Source organism: Microdochium trichocladiopsis (assembly GCF_020744255.1).
Source record: "Microdochium trichocladiopsis strain MPI-CAGE-CH-0230 chromosome Unknown B0I36scaffold_9, whole genome shotgun sequence".
NCBI classification, from domain to species: Eukaryota; Fungi; Ascomycota; class Sordariomycetes; order Xylariales; family Microdochiaceae; genus Microdochium; species Microdochium trichocladiopsis.
The window spans coordinates 1,097,456-1,114,183 of NW_025763552.1; the positions used below are offsets into that span (position 1 = coordinate 1,097,456).

At 55.5% G+C, this 16,728-nt stretch overlaps 6 protein-coding genes across 6 annotated transcripts; 2 read left to right on the forward strand and 4 right to left on the reverse strand.

The window, feature by feature from the left end:
• Positions 1-156: 156 nt before the first annotated feature.
• On the forward strand, positions 157-2,638 carry B0I36DRAFT_274320 (uncharacterized protein; the record flags this gene model as incomplete). The annotated part of the gene is made up of 2 exons (XM_046151349.1): positions 157-1,846; positions 1,940-2,638. Coding segments are annotated over exons 1-2 (2,346 nt in total), but the record flags the coding sequence as incomplete, so codon positions are not given.
• A 60-nt stretch (positions 2,639-2,698) lies between these two features.
• B0I36DRAFT_331883 (uncharacterized protein) lies at positions 2,699-3,210 on the reverse strand. The gene has a single exon (XM_046155037.1). The coding sequence runs from the start codon at positions 3,153-3,155 to the stop codon at positions 2,946-2,948; it is 210 nt and encodes a 69-aa protein (XP_046008247.1). The 5' UTR covers positions 3,156-3,210; the 3' UTR covers positions 2,699-2,945.
• Positions 3,211-4,312: 1,102 nt separating this feature from the next.
• On the reverse strand, positions 4,313-5,883 carry B0I36DRAFT_250182 (uncharacterized protein; the record flags this gene model as incomplete). The annotated part of the gene is made up of 4 exons (XM_046150526.1): positions 4,313-4,770; positions 4,836-4,997; positions 5,064-5,720; positions 5,778-5,883. Coding segments are annotated over 4 exons (1,383 nt in total), but the record flags the coding sequence as incomplete, so codon positions are not given.
• Positions 5,884-9,244: 3,361 nt separating this feature from the next.
• Positions 9,245-9,890, reverse strand: B0I36DRAFT_331884 (uncharacterized protein). The gene is made up of 3 exons (XM_046155038.1): positions 9,522-9,890; positions 9,369-9,445; positions 9,245-9,278 (listed from the first exon to the last, which is right to left on the reverse strand). Exons 1-3 carry the CDS (start codon positions 9,833-9,835, stop codon positions 9,259-9,261), a joined length of 411 nt encoding a protein of 136 aa, XP_046008249.1. The 5' UTR covers positions 9,836-9,890; the 3' UTR covers positions 9,245-9,258.
• Positions 9,891-10,812: 922 nt separating this feature from the next.
• B0I36DRAFT_366623 (uncharacterized protein) lies at positions 10,813-12,552 on the reverse strand (the record flags this gene model as incomplete). Its single annotated transcript, XM_046159328.1, has 7 exons — positions 10,813-10,890; positions 10,971-11,372; positions 11,469-11,642; positions 11,752-11,999; positions 12,066-12,138; positions 12,210-12,328; positions 12,396-12,552. 7 exons carry the CDS (start codon positions 12,550-12,552, stop codon positions 10,813-10,815), a joined length of 1,251 nt encoding a protein of 416 aa, XP_046008250.1.
• A 782-nt stretch (positions 12,553-13,334) lies between these two features.
• Positions 13,335-15,931, forward strand: B0I36DRAFT_366624 (uncharacterized protein; the record flags this gene model as incomplete). The annotated part of the gene is made up of 11 exons (XM_046159329.1): positions 13,335-13,486; positions 13,577-13,664; positions 13,740-14,002; positions 14,078-14,208; positions 14,274-14,338; positions 14,411-14,541; positions 14,627-14,744; positions 14,816-14,933; positions 15,010-15,274; positions 15,428-15,482; positions 15,557-15,931. 11 exons carry the CDS (start codon positions 13,335-13,337, stop codon positions 15,929-15,931), a joined length of 1,761 nt encoding a protein of 586 aa, XP_046008251.1.
• Between the last annotated feature and the right edge of the window lie 797 nt (positions 15,932-16,728).

Sequence of the window (16,728 nt, forward strand, 5' to 3'; positions counted from 1 at the left end):
CCCTTGCAACATATGCCTGCTCAGTGTGCTTTTTGATGTTATCAGAGAGAGCCTTGGGATATGACTAAGACGGTGTCATGCGCCACTGAGCAGAGCGCAGAGCCTTGCTTTCCTTCTTCTTCTTTTCTAATCCTTCTTCTTCCATTCCATCCTTCTCCGTCCTCCTTCCCCGTCCGGTCATTTCGGAGGCGACAAACAATGCCAAGCAAGGGAGCGGCAAAGATAAACTCCGCCGGAGGCGTGACTGCCAGCGGCAACTCGAAAGTCCATATCGGCGACAATTATCACATTCGCAATCATGACAGCACGCCCGAACCGTATGGGGCGAGGCTGCGAGCTGACCTGTTGCAAAGCTTGCGAACCTGTCACTACAGAGAACGCAAAGATCGGAATCCAGAGCGAGCACAAGGGACGTGCGAGTGGTTCACAGCCCATCAACTATTCCGTCGCTGGCTGGCACAAAGCTCCGCGCTGCTATGGGTTTCGGCAGATCCAGGATGTGGCAAATCTGTCCTTACGAGGCACCTAGTGGACAATGTGCTCCCTAGCGACAAAGAAACATTATGCTACTTCTTCTTCAAGGACGATTTTGAGGACCAGAAGACAATGGAGGGTGCACTATGCTGCATACTACACCAGCTGTTTACTCAAAGACCAGGGCTCATGACGGACAATATTCTCAAACGTGTTCGTGAAGCGGGGTCCCGACTTCTCATCTCGTTTGACGCGCTCTGGGATATCCTTATAGAAGCGGCTCACCACCATCAAACCACAAGCCCCGAGAAATCGAGCATTGTGTGCGTCATGGATGCCTTGGACGAGTGCAGTAATGGAACTCTGCTCATGCAGGCTTTAACCAAACCACACACGACTACGCGCATTCCGGGCCTCAAGTTCCTTATCACCAGCCGTCCGTACGGCCAGATGCGAGCGGGTTTTCAAGGGCTTGGGCACATCCATCCTACAATTCACTTGAGCGGAGAAAGCGAAGAGGAGGTAAATAAGATCGAACGCGAAATTGCCATTGTCATCCAGCAACGCATTGAACAGATAGGGCAACGATTCAGCCTTCCTGCTGCTCTTCGAAGGGAGTTGGCCACCAAAATGTCCAACATTAAGAATCGGACCTATCTCTGGGTGTACCTCGTCTTTGCCGACTTGGAAGAGTCCGACAAACTTAGCCTTGACGATTTTCGCCGCACAATCGATAGAATTCCCCCGGGCATTAATGAGGCATACGACAAGATTCTACGGAGAAGCGGCCAAGTCGACAAGGTCAGGCAGATCCTCCATCTTGTCCTCGCAGCGGAGAAGCCACTACATTTGCGCGAAATGGCTACAGCATTGGCGTTTCGAAGCGAGTCGCATCGGACGTTTAGTGAACTTGAGAAAGACGTCCTCTCAACAGACCAGATCAAAGTCGCAATAAGAGAAGCTTGTGGATTATTCGTCATTGTTATTGATGACCACGTCTTCCTCATGCATCAGACAGCCAAAGAGTTCTTACTTCGGCCGAAGAACACATCGACAAGAAAGCGTGCATATGACCTAACATGGCATCGCTCGTTCGACATGAGGGATTCGCACAATCTCCTCGCCGAGACATGCATCAACTATCTCATGTTGATCGATGCTGAGCCACCGCACTCGTATATCCCTGCGTTTCGGTCTTGGCGTGACATGAGCCGCCACAAGCTGGAACTGCTGGACTACGCTGCGTTGAACTGGACGATACATTTTCGCCGAGCGCAGAGAAAGATTAAGGATAGTTTAGTGCACTGGGCATATATGCTTTGCCAGGCCGAGGGGCGCGCCTGCCAGGTCTGGCTCGGGCTTTTTGCGGACAGTCACCCCGATGCATCGAAGTTCCGCGAACGAGTACTGTCAGTAATCATCGTGCAAACTCATCCACAAACCCCTGTGAAACCTCATCCACAAGCCCCTGTGAAACCTCATCCTCTTCTTCTTGCAGGCTTTTTGGGGCTGACACGCCTGCTGCGCCCAATCTTCTTGTCTGGCTCGAAATCGCCCGAGGAACGGACGATGCCAGACGGAAGAACGTCCCTCTCATGGGCTAGTGAAAAGGGCTATATTGATTTCGTTGAAGAGCTCCTGAAGCAGGTCCGCGAGCGCCAGTCTTTCTGGCGGAAACATTTCCGAAGGCTTGCCATAGTTAACTTTGCAGACAAGGAGGACAGAACTCCGCTGTGGCATGCTGCAGCGAATCGACAATGGGAAGTGGTCGACGTGTTGCTCCAAAATGGCGCCAAAGTCAACGTTGCCGACAAATACGGTGTGACTGCTCTATCCTGGGCCGACCATCACGGCGACGACAGAACTGCTGCCCTTTTGACGAGCCACGGCGCACGACTCCCCGATTTCAAAGCCAAGTTTCGGGAGATTATGCGCAAAGACGGAGTCGCACCACTTATCAAAGCGGCTTCCCAAGGTCGTGAGAGCATCGTCAGGCTGTTGGTGGAGCAGGGTGCCGACCTTGAATCAAGAGATCACAACTCGCGAACAGCGTTGATGTGGGCATCACACAATGGCCACATGGACACAGTCGCGTTACTTGTGGATAACGGCAGTGAGATTGATGCTCATGACAAGTATGGCTTTACAGCACTCTTTTGCGCCGTGGAAGACAACCATGTAGGGGCTGCGGGAGCGCTTATCGACCGTGGCGCACAAGTGTTGTCAAAAAAGTTTCCATTATCCCTTCAGGTACACGCCGCCGCACTTGGTCGCACAGCGATCTTACAACTTGCTCTCGATCGTGATGGTCTCGCAGATGAGACCGATCCGTATGGTGAGCACAAAGGTTTGCAGCTTGCGTCACAGCAGGGCCACCTGGAAGTCGTGGGGCTCCTGCTTGAACGCGGTGCCAAGACAAGAGACTGCTCTGTCAATGACGACACGGCTTTCTTCGCAGCGATTAGACATGGTCATGCGCGTGTGGTAGACCTTCTGCTCAGGTACAATCCTTCACTCACAAGGGATGGCCGAGCAGCGCTTGTGGAGGCCGCTTCGGAAGGATATGACCTGGTCATCCAAGTGCTGCTCCACCACGGCGTGAAGATTGACAGCGTAGACGGCATGGGAGCCACGGCACTGTTGCAGTGCAGCAAAAAGCGGCCTAAATGGGCGCTAAGCATACTGCTTAGTCACCACGCTGACATGGAGGCTCGTGATAACCGTGGTCGATCTGCTTTGATGGAGGCTGCGAGACATGGTAGACGCAGCAATGTCCGTCTACTGCTTGGCCGTGGTGCCCAGATCATGGCTCGCGACAAAGAAGGCCACACAGCACTGATGCTGGCGGAGGGGCGGAATGACGCGGTGCTAGTCGATATATTGGCGGCCGCTGAGCGCGCAGCGGTGGTCTAATTTCAGGACTTGGATCGCGACCCTGTAACATGCCTCTGCCTCCAGGGAAGGTCCCACCAGCCCGGCAGGTCGGGCCACGGCCGTAGCACTCGAAGCCAAACGGCGACTCACCTCATCTCCCGCGGCTGCGGAGACTGTCCTCCTGGTCCTGTTGGCGGCCTACCATCAGCAGCCTCACGCGGGTGTCGCGCCCTCATATTCTGGCAGCGGTCCTGGCGAGCTCGCGGTTCCTAGTGGCCGTAGCGCTCCGCGTGTCTCAAACAACGGCGAACGTCACGAGCAAGGCCTACGACCGGCTCGATGGCCAGTCTACGCGCCATTTGGGAGCGCCCGAAAAAGGTTCGCTTCATAACAATGCCAAGGGCTGCTCCTGGTGCTTAGTGTCAGCTCCATCTGACTTTGAGGCTTTGATGTAAGCGGAAGCGTCATATAGACGAGGACGAACATCACTGGCAGCTATGGAAGGTCACTGTCGTCAGTGACGTGCTCTGAGGAACCGGCTGGCTTCGGCCACTATATCTCGAGATTTCCTGCTATAAGCTGCAGGGGGGACGAGTGGGGAATCCATTGCCACGAGTGTTATAGGTGATATTTTCTTGTTTGGAAGGGGAATGATCGATTCATACATCAGAGTTGTACTAAAGTCCAAATGTGTCCTATGAGGGCTTGCAGGCCAACCCTATGTGCTTTCATGATGCTCAACTGCTTCAAGTGCTACGGGATACTGCCCCTCACGCAGGCTGCTGTGTCTATCGTCCGATTTTGGGTAAGTGCTTATTCGAGGCCTGTTTGCCCGAAGACAGATGCGAACAGCGCAGCCACGCTGCAGCAATCCGAAGGCACATATTGGTTAAGCTTTACGAGGAAACTATCATGACATTTGGCTTTTCATCTCCATCATGGACATTCTCCTGACGCAAAGTCCCTAGTGCTTGACTTCCACAGTCGTTACGACCTTGATCCCTTGCTGATCTGCTCCGCTCCCGGATAAATAGAGCTCCGAGCTTGATGTAGAGGTGCTCTCTGCCAAGTACACCGGGGAAGACGGGTGACCAACGTTTGGCCGGAGCTGGATGGCGTCGTCATCCATTGACTCGAGTCTCTCAAGGCGATCTGGACACCCGAGGCTGGTCATGGCACCCTCTCTGTTCTGACCGCTGAAGAAGGATGTGGGGCGTCCGTACGAGGAGAAGCGGCTACCAGATCTATGGGTGGTCGACCGTTTGGCTTGCTGCGGGTGGCTTCCTCCGTCACCTGCAGCGGTGCCCCTTTTGCGGAAGGAAAACCCACCGCCACTTCGAGGAGGATATGGTCCATCGGAGGCCTTAGTGGATGATCTCGACCCGAAGATGTTAGGCCAGAGTCGAACGAGGATGAGACGCACTTTAGTATCCGTAATTAGTGAGGAAGTTGACATGAGGAGAGACTTTCGACAGAACAAGACGCACTCGTAGGCATGCAGGTACAGATGACGCCAGTGGTGATCTCTACAGTCGACCACATCGCAATGCCGGCCGTGTCATGTGTGACATTGTCGCTGCTGTTGAACTGGATGAGAGATGCGAGCCGGACAATGGAGACGATTGTGACAAAGGTGCCAACCACGAACACTACAAAGTCATGTCAGTTCCGCCATCACCCTCCGTCCGATTGTGCGAGAGGAAGGGGAAACTCACTCGCGGAGATGCCAAGCTTTTTCCTCCAGTCCATGTTGAGCGTCGAGATCTGGGACAGCGGCAGGTATAGTATCCAGAAGTCCAGGGCAATACCCACTGCGGCATTGGCCCAAGCAATACGGGCGTAATCTACGCATTGGCCTTGGTTGTCGCGGTCGTTCCATTTCGTCCAGTTGTAACTGATTGGCCAGCATTGGAACATGGCAGCCAGCACATAGGCGGCCCCAAATAAGCCGACCACTACTATTGTTATCCATATAATCCGGCGGAAGGTAGCATCTGGGAATATCCTGAGGAAAAAGAAGAGGATCGACAGCTTTAGTAGGGCGATATCGAGAAAGTACACCATGGCCAGGTACCAGAACATCTGGCCAAACATGGTGATCTGATATGGCGTGAGAGTCCAGATGTCCTGGCCGACTCCGTATTCAGCCATGCGCGTGTTCAGGTACGCAGCCAGGATACAGCTCAAGGCCGTTATGATTGTGGTCCAGTCGTCGGCGCCGAGGCCCAGCTGCGTGAGCCATTGCCGGTATATGATGCGCATAATGGTAAAGAAGATGGCCAAGCCGCACATGACGATCGACGTCACCGCGAAGTTAGGGCTGGCATTCGTGGACTCGATCCCACATGCAGTAGCCGACGCGTTCTTGACGACTAACTCTATGGTTAAAAGGAAAGCCCTGTGTCAAGGAAGTAGGCTGGCAGCCTCACCTAGAGCATCCTCGACTATGCAGCTAGCCTTTACGCATGTCTCCACGGACGAGATGAAGGTCAGGTCCTTGCAAAGACAGGCCACATCCGCCAGCAGGCATGTCGAAGCCGTTGCACCTGTGATGTAGCAGGGAACCTATGGACAGCATCGTTAGCTCAACTGCAACATTGGGCCGTGTATTGTCACCCAGCGAGAGGACCCACAGCGCATTTCGGAGTTCCTGGTGGGAGCTGGGCAGCTGCGGTAGACAGAAGAGAGAGCAGAGCGACGACGATTGAAACTGAAATCTGCATCTTGTCCAGATGTGAGCAGTTGCGTAACGAAGCCGCGCGCTGTATGAAGCAAAGACCGGGAGGGTGTTTGTCGTCCCACGGAGGAAGCAACAAGATACCAATATTTCCGGGCGCTGCGAGGCCGCCGCCAGCGGAGCGTGGGGGGTGGCACAGGCCGCTCGGGGTCACACTCGGAGCGGGCGCCCTTTTCGAAACCGGAACCGCGCGCATGGGCCTCGACGCTCGCTCCGAAGTCCCTCGTCTACTCTACATAGTTATCGACGACGGCGGCCCGCAACCAGCGGGGTGCCCCTGGGTCTAGCCCTATGCTTGTGCTATGGGCGGCGGGGCCCACGCCGTGATCCCGGTTTTGTGCCAGCTTGAATGAATCAGTGACATTGTGGATATCAGCGTGCTTCACAGCTGAAGCGTGCGAGCTCAGGCGTGCAGGCGAACGGCCCTCCCTCCCCGAGCTTTCGTGAGATGTCTAGTCAATCCTTTACCACTAAGGATTAGGGCTAGAGATATGACCACTTCTGGTGCGCTTGAGCATTGATGCTTCTCAGCGCGCATAGAGGCATGAGCCATCCAACCAACACTGTCCTCCCTGCCAGGTGGGCTTTCGTGGGGGTCGGGCTGCGGGAGGCTGACGACAGCGCTGCGCATTGTCGGCGGAGCGATGCCTCATGACACTGCATCAGCTGCACATCTCTGCGAGGCAGCACAGCACAGCCTGTACTATCTACGTGACTCGGGACCAACAGGAGTAGTGCTTGCTCCAAAGTCCATTCGTGGGGGATACAACAAACCCACCACAGCCTCTGCTCCGCGATCGACGACGCTATCGCTCCCCACTTTGAGGCTCTCTTTTTTTGACGTGGAGCTTATGGGGGCCAGAGCAGGAGCTAAAACCTTGGCGTCGCCACAAGCTTGCAATCTCTTGCACTATTAGCAGTCGTCCTTCGATGATCTTCCCAGGGTTCCGCCCCCCTGTCCACCTGCCACTGCCACGTGAAGGCCTGCCACCCGGCATTACTTCCCCTCCGGCCAATTTCACTGGCTACTCAGATATGCAAGTGATGAGGATCTGGAGTCGGTATCGTCATACTATGCATGTCCTGGCTCTCGCCGTACTGTCCACGCAGGATCGCACTCTTGCCTATCTGTACGCAGCAGACAAGATCTTCGTGCCTCCGTGGCAACCCACTACCGCGGAAAGTTCCGCGGTAGATCTATGTTTTCCGCGGCTGAATCTTGCAACTATCCACCGCAGGGTCGTATCGGAAGAGCTATGTTCAGTGGATCGATCTGGGGCTACAAAAGGCTCGCCACGCGCTAAAGGCGCCCGAGGCATGGTCTTGACGGTGCACGAGCGACTCGGCAAGCGAGGCGACCCAGCCGAAAACAGGCGCTATGTACAGCCCGCTACAATCATTCTTAGGGCGGTCCGCCTCGGCTAATTAGTGCGCCACCAGCCAATGCAAAGTTTTGCAGGCCAGGAACTCGGCTGGGTTCCAGCGCGCCGGCGTGCCGAGCAAGGTCTGACAGGCGACAGGGTCCATCACCACACGTGGCTGACGGGCGGCTGCTACGTTGATTTTGCCGCTGACACCCCTGAAATCGGACGACCGAGCATAGCTCCACAATCTTGTGGTTTTCTAGGCGCACTGCGCGATGGCCGTCGTGGCGGAGCAGTTCCTCCGCTTTATGGGATGCAGCAGGGTCACTGCGAAGGGCATCATCTACATACTTCCCGCTTGAAAAGTGCCCTACTTGCCCTTAGACAACAAGACTGGATCACGAGAGACCACTTCGTCTACTCCACGGCTTGGAAGCTCCGACTGGCATGGTCTGGAAAGATTGGCAGGAGATGGACATTGAAAACGGGAGTACCACGATTACACAAAGGGGAGTAGAAACGACATGAAGCGTCCCTCGCCAATTTCATCACGGCTCTATTCGCCATTGTAATGGGTAGCAAGGCGGACGCTGCTGCTCTATACTCCTTCCCCTTACTCCTGTGCCCGGTTTTGACGGAAAGTAGACAGCCAATCCGACCGCCCAAGATCCATGGCACACAATTCCTGAAGCCACTCGTACAGTGCCTTGTTCAGGCTCTGAATGCTGTGCGAGAACGTCTCTGCCCAACTTTCTGCAGACCTCCCTCTCTGGTCGGCGGCGATGCGTGCTGGCTTGAACCATTCTGTTCTGGCTCTGTGGATATCCGCGCGATAGGGCTCCCATCTACCCACCAACTGCACGACAAGGTCCCTGCAGGCCTCGTGGCGAAATAGCTCGACCAGTTCCTCGACCTGGCCTTTCCTGTCATGTCGTATAGCTGCGCCCTGTGCCGGCCCTCGTTGTTTGCGACGAGCTCGTCACGGTGGAAATCGAGCTGATCCCAGATTTGTCCTTGGACCCGGCAGAACAGACAGGCCCGGGGTATCTCTCGGCTTCGCAGGAAGCTACCACCGGCATACGCGGGGAACATTCCGTCGGCTATATCCTCAGGGACCAATACGGCATCGCACTTGACACATCTGCGCTGAGTCGGGCGGGGAGGAGGCTCCATGGCTGCGATTTATCGTAATAGAAAGTGCTAAGCTCGGTTGAAGTGTTCAGCATGGACGGTCGCATATGAAAATCGAGGCTGCATACCAGTGCAGTTTCATAGGGAGGAAATTGTCGGTGTGTGTGTGCCAGGTCGAAAATCATGCCAGCGTCCGGAACTCTTTATGTAAGGAGATGGCGCCCGGAAACGTGAATGACTGACGATAGGTACGCTCAGTACTCTAGTAGACAAGAGAGGACCATGCTGATCCTCGTGACACACGCTTCTCCGTACGTTGAGCACTCTGTGCAACCGGAACAAACAGCCTCATCAAAAGAAAGCTCTTGGCATGGATTCTGGTGTAATCGAAACCGCCCGTATTAGTGACACAGGAAAAGGGACAAACAGCCGCGGTAGAGAGGGTGCGGTAGCACAGAGAACTGGAGTGCATTCCATGCACGATTGCTGTTAGTTCTACGATGGTTGCGCTCAGTCTGAATCGCGACATGCTGGTTACAGGACATTCGAGCCTGTGGGCACTTCACATTCCACACGATGTTCCCCATGTGATCCCGTCCTGGTGATACCAAAATACTCGAGTATTTGGCGAGGCAATGCACGCGACAGCCGCATGCCAGCCACGCCACGGAATCCCGATCAGCACCATCGCACAGAGTCTAGAGCAGACATCAAGACAATCAGCAGCCGTGCGCCCAACCCCCATAAAGATCACTCCTCATCTTTGTGGAACGACTAAGATAACTCACCATCACAGCCATTTCGCACGTGGAAGGCGCTGATGTAGCAGTCTTGCCCGCTTGGCGGATTGACGAACTCCCAGACACTATTTCATTGGCCCCCACCGCACTTTTATCAGCAGGGATATCCTTGACAAAATGCACATGACAGAGGAATCATACCTTGTGCCCTGATATTGACTACCCAAGGTCTTGCACAGTATTGTCGCCGACGACCCCACAGACAGCGTGGCCACGATGGGATACACGGTACCTGGACGAGCACGGCACGGGATCGAGCTTGTGCCTGGAGCAGGTCGGACGAGTGTACATGCCTTACGCTTGTGGAGCAGTGTGGTCACTTGGCCAGGGGATTCGTGTCGCGTTTCGTGATTGGACTCTGTGGCGACAAGAGGAGCTGGCTGTGGTCCAGGGAGCGGGTTTGCGGAGATGAAAGGGGAGCCGACAAGGGCAATTGCCAGGGTGCACAGCTTCATTGTAGCGGTGGCAGATTGCGGTGTCTTTTAGGCGCTGACAGTTTTCCAATGGGATTGGCAACGAATCTGGGTTCCAGGTTTGAGCACGTATTGTGGTGGCCAGAATCTTCACTGCGGTTTTATACTTGCGATCGTTGATACTCTGTGGGGCGACCTGTTGCAGCAGCTGACCGTAAGCCTGCATGATACAAAATTAATTCGGCTCCTGTGCCCGGGCTATCACGAGCGTACTTTGCAGGTGCAGAGCGCTGACGTCTCAAGGCTTCTAAAGGGATCGCGCGGCGAAGTAGGACAGACAAAGCCATGTTGAGCGTGGTTCGGACAGAAGTTACGCCGATCTGTGCATTCCTTCGAAAGATCACTTGAGGGCTTTCGCGAGACAGGCAGGGACTGGTCGCACACTCGACCATTTCCCCCTGTACCAGGGGCGCTTACCCCCTAGGCCTCTGCTTGGCGGTGCCGTAACCGACGCCACGCTTGGCAGCCCAGCGTGTTCGAAATGCCCATCGTGCTTTCGAGTCCTTGGGGCGCCGCGCCCTCCACAAACCCTGCTTGCCTATGCGGCTGTCTTGGTCACAAATTGGTTACCAGAAGTTAATCCGCAGTCCGCGGTGTAATTACACATAATCCCATACTAAAACTACCTCCTCCCAGTAACCAGGCCAACCTCTGTATTCGATTCGGTGGCGAAAGTCCTGTAAAAGCCTAACCAACTCTTGCCCCTTGCGTGATATCACGACTTGCCGTCCATGTAGCTACGTTGTCTACCCCTCCCACTCGACGCTTTTCCCGAGCTTGTTATGAAAGCGCAGGTGACTCGACCTCTGTCGATGCCTTGTTGCTTGCAAAGCTTTACGCTGTCATGCGGGAGGCGCCCCAGGAATTGCGCAGTTCCCTGCTGCTTGCCAGCCAGACCGGCCGCGTTGGATAATAGCGCGTCTTAGACGCCTGGCAGCCTTTCCAGCGATAGATGAACCTCAGGCCTTCAGGATCTTGTCCGCAGTGAGGAATTCAGGCCTAGCACCCCTCTGAAACTCCTGCGCGAGTTCTTTGATCTATGAGACCGTAAGTAACTGGACTCGGCATAGTAGCAAGGAGAAACCAAGGGCAACACTCATCTATCCTGGGTCCTTACCTGTTTCAGTTTTTCCAGGGCGTCCCGGATGCCAGCCTTGATGTATAGCTTCCGCATCATTGCGTAATCACTGCGAACGCCTTGCCCAAGCTTGCCGAGGGCAGTGTCAATGGCCTTGAAATTTGCGCCTTGCGCCTTGAATAGGTCCTGCAGCTCTGTCATCGCATTAAGAGCCGCTGCCATCTTGGCCACCAGGTCCTTGAAGTGCATGACCAGGGCTCGCACGAGCTCATGTGCCTTCATGATTGCCTTTTCTGCCTCTTGCTCGCTTGCGACCAAGTTCGTGAGCCTTTGATAGTTGATCTCTGCACCCATTTCATTGACTATAGCGTTTGTCACCGGCATGCTGGGAATGAAGCAACCGAGGAAGCCGATGATCTTGGCACTCGTGTCATTCGTGTCCTGACGGCGCGCGGAATCGCTCTGGTTAGCGTACACGCCTAGGCCGAGGGAAACATCGAGCCTCATGTGCAGGGAACATCAGAAGGGTTCACGCACCCACTCGTCCTTTGCAGCGTCACGCCGTGCTGTGTCGTCGATGATGGCCTGGTGGAGGCGAGCAATCTCGGCACCGACAATCTCAGTGTACGGCCGCTTGCCGTCGCTGCCGTCCAGCCAGTTGCGCTTGATCAGGGACACGGCTGTCGCGTCGGTCGAGGTAGTGCGGTGGAACTAGAACGACGGGGCGTCTCGCGTTAGGATATTTCCGTCCCCGTAATCACGAGCCGCGCACGCCCAAGAGCTGTTCGCTACGCAGAGGGGATCCCACTGCGAAACTTACATCACCGAGCAGTGCGACCATTTGTGTCGCGTCGTCGGCCATTTTCTGGGCGGTCTCGGACATGGACTGGACAGCGGCACGCGCCATATCACGCGCGTCGTGGAAGCCATCGTCGAGAACAGCGCCCTCGACACTATACTTTGGCTCGAGAATGACATCGAGATGCTTCCAGAGACTGAGGTCCTTGTCCTCGTGGAGCATATTGATGCATTCATCTGCATAGACAATCGCGTTGTTCGCCGACAACACTTTCCATAGCTTGCATGTCAGCCTTGTGTCTAAGTGGCCGGCTGTCGCACACGATCATCGCTCACCTAGACGGTCAAGACCATTCTCGCTAAATTCCCGGGTATGAGCGGCAACGTTGTTGGTCGTATTGCGCAGGTGCTGCAAGGCCCAGTCAGTGCTGGTCCCAAAAAGTCTCGCGGGCTGTGCAAAGCCGCGGTAAAGGCACGTACATCGTAGGCATCAGGGTCCACCGCAGTGACCTTTTCCAAGGCCTTTTCCGGCAGGTCCGCTTCAAACTTCTCGCGTGAGGCTTCAAGAGTCTTGCCCTCCGTTACGTACGCATAGATGTCTACTCGACGGTTAATGCTCGGCGGCAGCGCGCGGCGGCGGCGGTCCCTGGGGCATGGCTTGCTTACCTTGATAGCCCTGCGTCTGGAGGATGAACCGATTCGTCTTGCCGTCGGGCGCCTTGGGCATGACCTTGTCCAGAGACGTGACGCAAACGCTCTGGAACGCAGCCTTCAATGGTCCGTCCTCCTCGTTGGGCGCCCATTCGACTGTTTCGGGACCCATGACTATCGGATCTGGCGTTGAGCCCGAATAACGTCTAGAGTGATGATGTAGAAATGGAGACATGGTAGGGTGGTATCTTTGGGATGGCAGCTTAAATCTGTGCTGATGGAAGAGGTCCCTAGGGGTGGACGGTCTACTTTATATATTCACTCGATACTCCAGCTCGACACAGCAGCGACCGCCAACCCGGAACATGCTAGCTATAAGGTGGCCATCTCGGCGGTGGCTCATGCTGGAGACATTCATGCCCTCTGAGACTGCTGTCGCATGCAGCGGTGAGTCCGGCAGGAGCCAGATCCAGTTCAGCTGTGCTCGTGAAAGCCGCTTTGAGCTGCAGACGGCCGCCTTGGGCTGTGCAGCACGTCAGAGATGCTTTGATTCCGGTGCAAACGGAGCCTTAGCTAGCCACTTTGTTGTCCATGAAACTTACATCCATGGCTAGTGACTTGGTAAGTGGACTTGACCGAGACAGCCTGCCGCTGGGCAACATAAAATATGTGAGACCTCAGCTTTCAGCTGGCATCAGACTAGTGGTTCCGGTGTTCCATCCATCCCTGCCTGTGGTCCATCTCCACGACGAGAGTTTACTGGCGCTGCATGTTTGCATCAATCACTCTGATTCCAAGCGGGATAAGTACAAGAAACACTGATAATCCAGCACTTGCAAGTCCCGCCCATTCGATCAAGTCAAGTCGCCTCTCATCGCCTCGCCTCACAAGCTCCTCTCTCACAGTCCTTCCCAATTTTCTCCAGAGCTCTCAGGCAATCCTGCAAAGCCCATCATGGCAGAGACGAACACGGCCGCCTGGCCCCGGTTCCAACTCGTTCTCGTCAGCAAGGATGGCACAGTCTTTCCCTCTTTCCCAAGCAGCGCCTTTGCCGGCGGCGACGCCGATAAGATCCGCCTTGCTGATATCCGGACCCGTGCTGCTATGTATTTGTGATGCTGGCTGGCATAGCCTCTGTAAGCATGGCTGGGTTGCAGAAACGCTGACACACTTCGCGTTGTGACCTCCCCTTGCAGTTCGGCAAAGCTCAAGTTCACGGCCGAGGGCTCGGCCTTTGTCGGCGACGAAACCACGTTATCGTACTACATGTCACTTCGCGGCGTAGTGAGTTTGTGCTTCTGATATCCTGTCACTGATCTTCACATTCCGCGCGCAAGGTACTGAGCCTTGTGTTTCCAGGACATACGCTCCCAAAAGGACGACCTAGAGAGCAGCGAGAAGACGTCTGCAGAGATACCGACTGTCAAGATTGAGCTCATCTTGAATGGCTTCAAGGCCACACCCACGGCCCCGGCCGTCAGCCCCGCCAAGTACCAGGAGGAGATTGAGAAGCTCCTGGTTGTCGACCAGAGCGGGGCGGCCAAGGTGGGTGACTTGAAGAAGCTGTCTAGCACGCTCGACTCGCTCCGTTCGGACTCGATGGTTATCACCGCCGCGGCGAGGTGAGTCTCGACCACCGGGATCGGGTTTGACCTGTGTCTGCATAGGTGGGTGACTGATCTTGATGCCACTCTCAGCGTGCCGAGCGAATTCACCAAGGAGCCACTGGATTTGACCGAGGGCCAGTGGGACTACGTTCTGAGGAACACGCGTGCTCTGCACGGGTGGTATAACAGGGGCAATGTCATGATGAAGGCAAGGAAGAAAGGTGGGTCGGGGTGCCTCGGTCCGGGAAGAAGAGGCTTTGCCCGTCACTCACTGACAGCAATCCAGCCTTTGATATCGCTCCGCCGTTGGGTGCAGCCGGCGAGACACCTAATGGTGTATCGAATGACAAGGTTCGCGCTATTTCCGCTCCAGGACAGAAGCCTACTTGGCCGCCATGCTAACCAGCGGCTCAATGCATACAGGGCGTTGTGCTGCCACTCCCGCCATTCTACATAAGCGACGATGCGACAGTCGACGTCACCGAGACACGCAGTGCCCTCGAGCGAGAGATGGCAGACTCGGGCTTCAGCCAACAGGCCATCAAGGCCTCCGGGTAAGAGCCTTCTTGGGTTTGTAACCCAGGACAGGAATGACAAGTTGTGAACCAGGCTTTTCCACTGACGAGTGATGATCTTCAGCGGAGGCGGTACCATGGGCGTCTTGGCCACGGCAGCGGCTGCATATGAGAAGCAGAGCTCTGAGGCGGCTAAGACAATTGAGGCCAGCACCGTTCAAGCCGTGCACGTCGCTTACAAGGTGCGCCTCATGAACAGGCTTTTGCTCTCAGCACAGGCCCTGGATGTTGATCGCCTTTTGACCCTCTCCAGTTTCCCCGCGCCACCATCGAGCTAGACGCCTACTCTTTGCAGCTCACGACCGAGGCCAAAAGTCGGGCCTTGGGCGTCTCGACTGTCGCAGACATGGACCGGTGGTATCGAGACTTTGGTGAGACAATCTCTCTCCCGCTCTCATGTGTCATCATGCCAGCCGCTGCCGCCGCCGGCTGACTCGCCCTTGCCAGGCAATGTCTTTGCTCTACAGTTCACGCTTGGCGGAGAGCTCACCAGCTCCCGCTTGTTCGACAGCCATGACAACAGCAGCCTTGCGTCGTTCAAGGATTCCATCAAGCTCGCCGCAGGATTGAGCATATCGAGCCCCTACGTCACCGCGGGTTTCAGCACCAGCAGCGTTGACGCGACCGAGCACGCCGAAGGCGAGAAGACGACGAACCAGAATCTGCGGCTCACGTGGAAGGCTCGCGGTGGCAACACGCTACTGTGCTCCAAGTAAGTCATGGCTCGCCTCACCCCCCCCCCCCCCAACCAAAAAAACCAAAAAAAACGATGGACAACCAGGCAGGGGAGCACGCCTGGGCCAGCACCGCTGCGGCTGGTTCTCGACTTGCACCCGCTCGACCCGCTTACTCACTGGTCCTGTAGCCCACCGCTGTGGACAGCAACTGTCAAGGACTACCGCTTATGGCGCATCATGGACGTAAGTTTAAGCGTGGCACTCAGTCCGGCGACCAGCGCGCCGCCAAGAACCAATCTTCTCACAAGCCTATATAGCAACAATGCCTCGTCTCGATGTCCAACCTCGTTGGCGAAGTCGACATTCGTGCAGCCGAGCACCTGACGCATCCAGAGGCATGGACGGGCGACAACGGCAGCTCATCCGACGGCGCTGCAGACGACTCCGATCGCGAGCGGCTATGGAGCGCGCTCTACGACGTGTTTAACAACGCCGGCGGGCACCCCTTGGCGTCCAGGATCCAGGAGTTCTACAACAGTGCTGCATTCGACCTGACTCAATATAACCAAGCCCTTGGACCGGGCGAGCGAGAGCTGAGTCTCAAGACAAAACTTCCCTGGTCTAAGCTTGATCTCGAACATAAGACATGTGTGGGCATCTTGGCGAGAAAGATGGGCATCATCAATATTTAGTTGGGTTGGCGACAAAGAGCTAGTGTTTCGTGTGCTGTTTTGATGCTCAGCAACAGGATTCTATTACGCTATTTCCTTAAGCTTGGCTGTTATATCGAACTCACGGAACGGGGGGCTGGCTACCGCTGATCATGGACGCTGGCGGCCATGTCCGCCAAGCCGCTGTCTACGGCGAGATCCTGGGTCGTGCATGAACTTGTCGTCGGCCTTCTAGGGGCACGAGTAATGTGCAGCCTCCACTCTATGAGTTCTAGTGTTTCTCAAGCCTTGTCCCGGTCCGAGGTCAATAGTGTACTACGAGGCCCAACATTTCATTCTGCACAGGGCATCTATAATAATTCGATTATTCAGCAAGACTTCCTGAATATTATGGTTGATCTAGACGCTAAAGAAAGGGGCTTTGTATAATAATCCCAGCTGCTTCGAAGGCGCCCTCTCGAACTCCTAGTCGGCAGCTGGGTACTCGTCCTCGGTGCTGAAATTCTCGGCTTGTACGCACAGCGCAGCGCAGATGCACGACGGCCGCGTCGTGGCTGGGGTTGGGGGCCGGAGTAAAAGGGCCGGCTGCCGAGCTTACAGTTTATTTTAGGCATGACAGGCTTCAATAGATTGTGTCCAGCCCATCATTGCCGTGATGACTAATAACAACATCCATGCTTGTTCCAGGGGTTTGAGAGAGAGAGGGGTCATGTTGTCTCGTCCCTCTGCGGAATGACCTGTCAGGCTTGAAGTCCTTTCTCCACGACAGCCGCCGTGTCAGCCAACGGCACTTGCCCGTCACGCGTGTAGGATCCGCC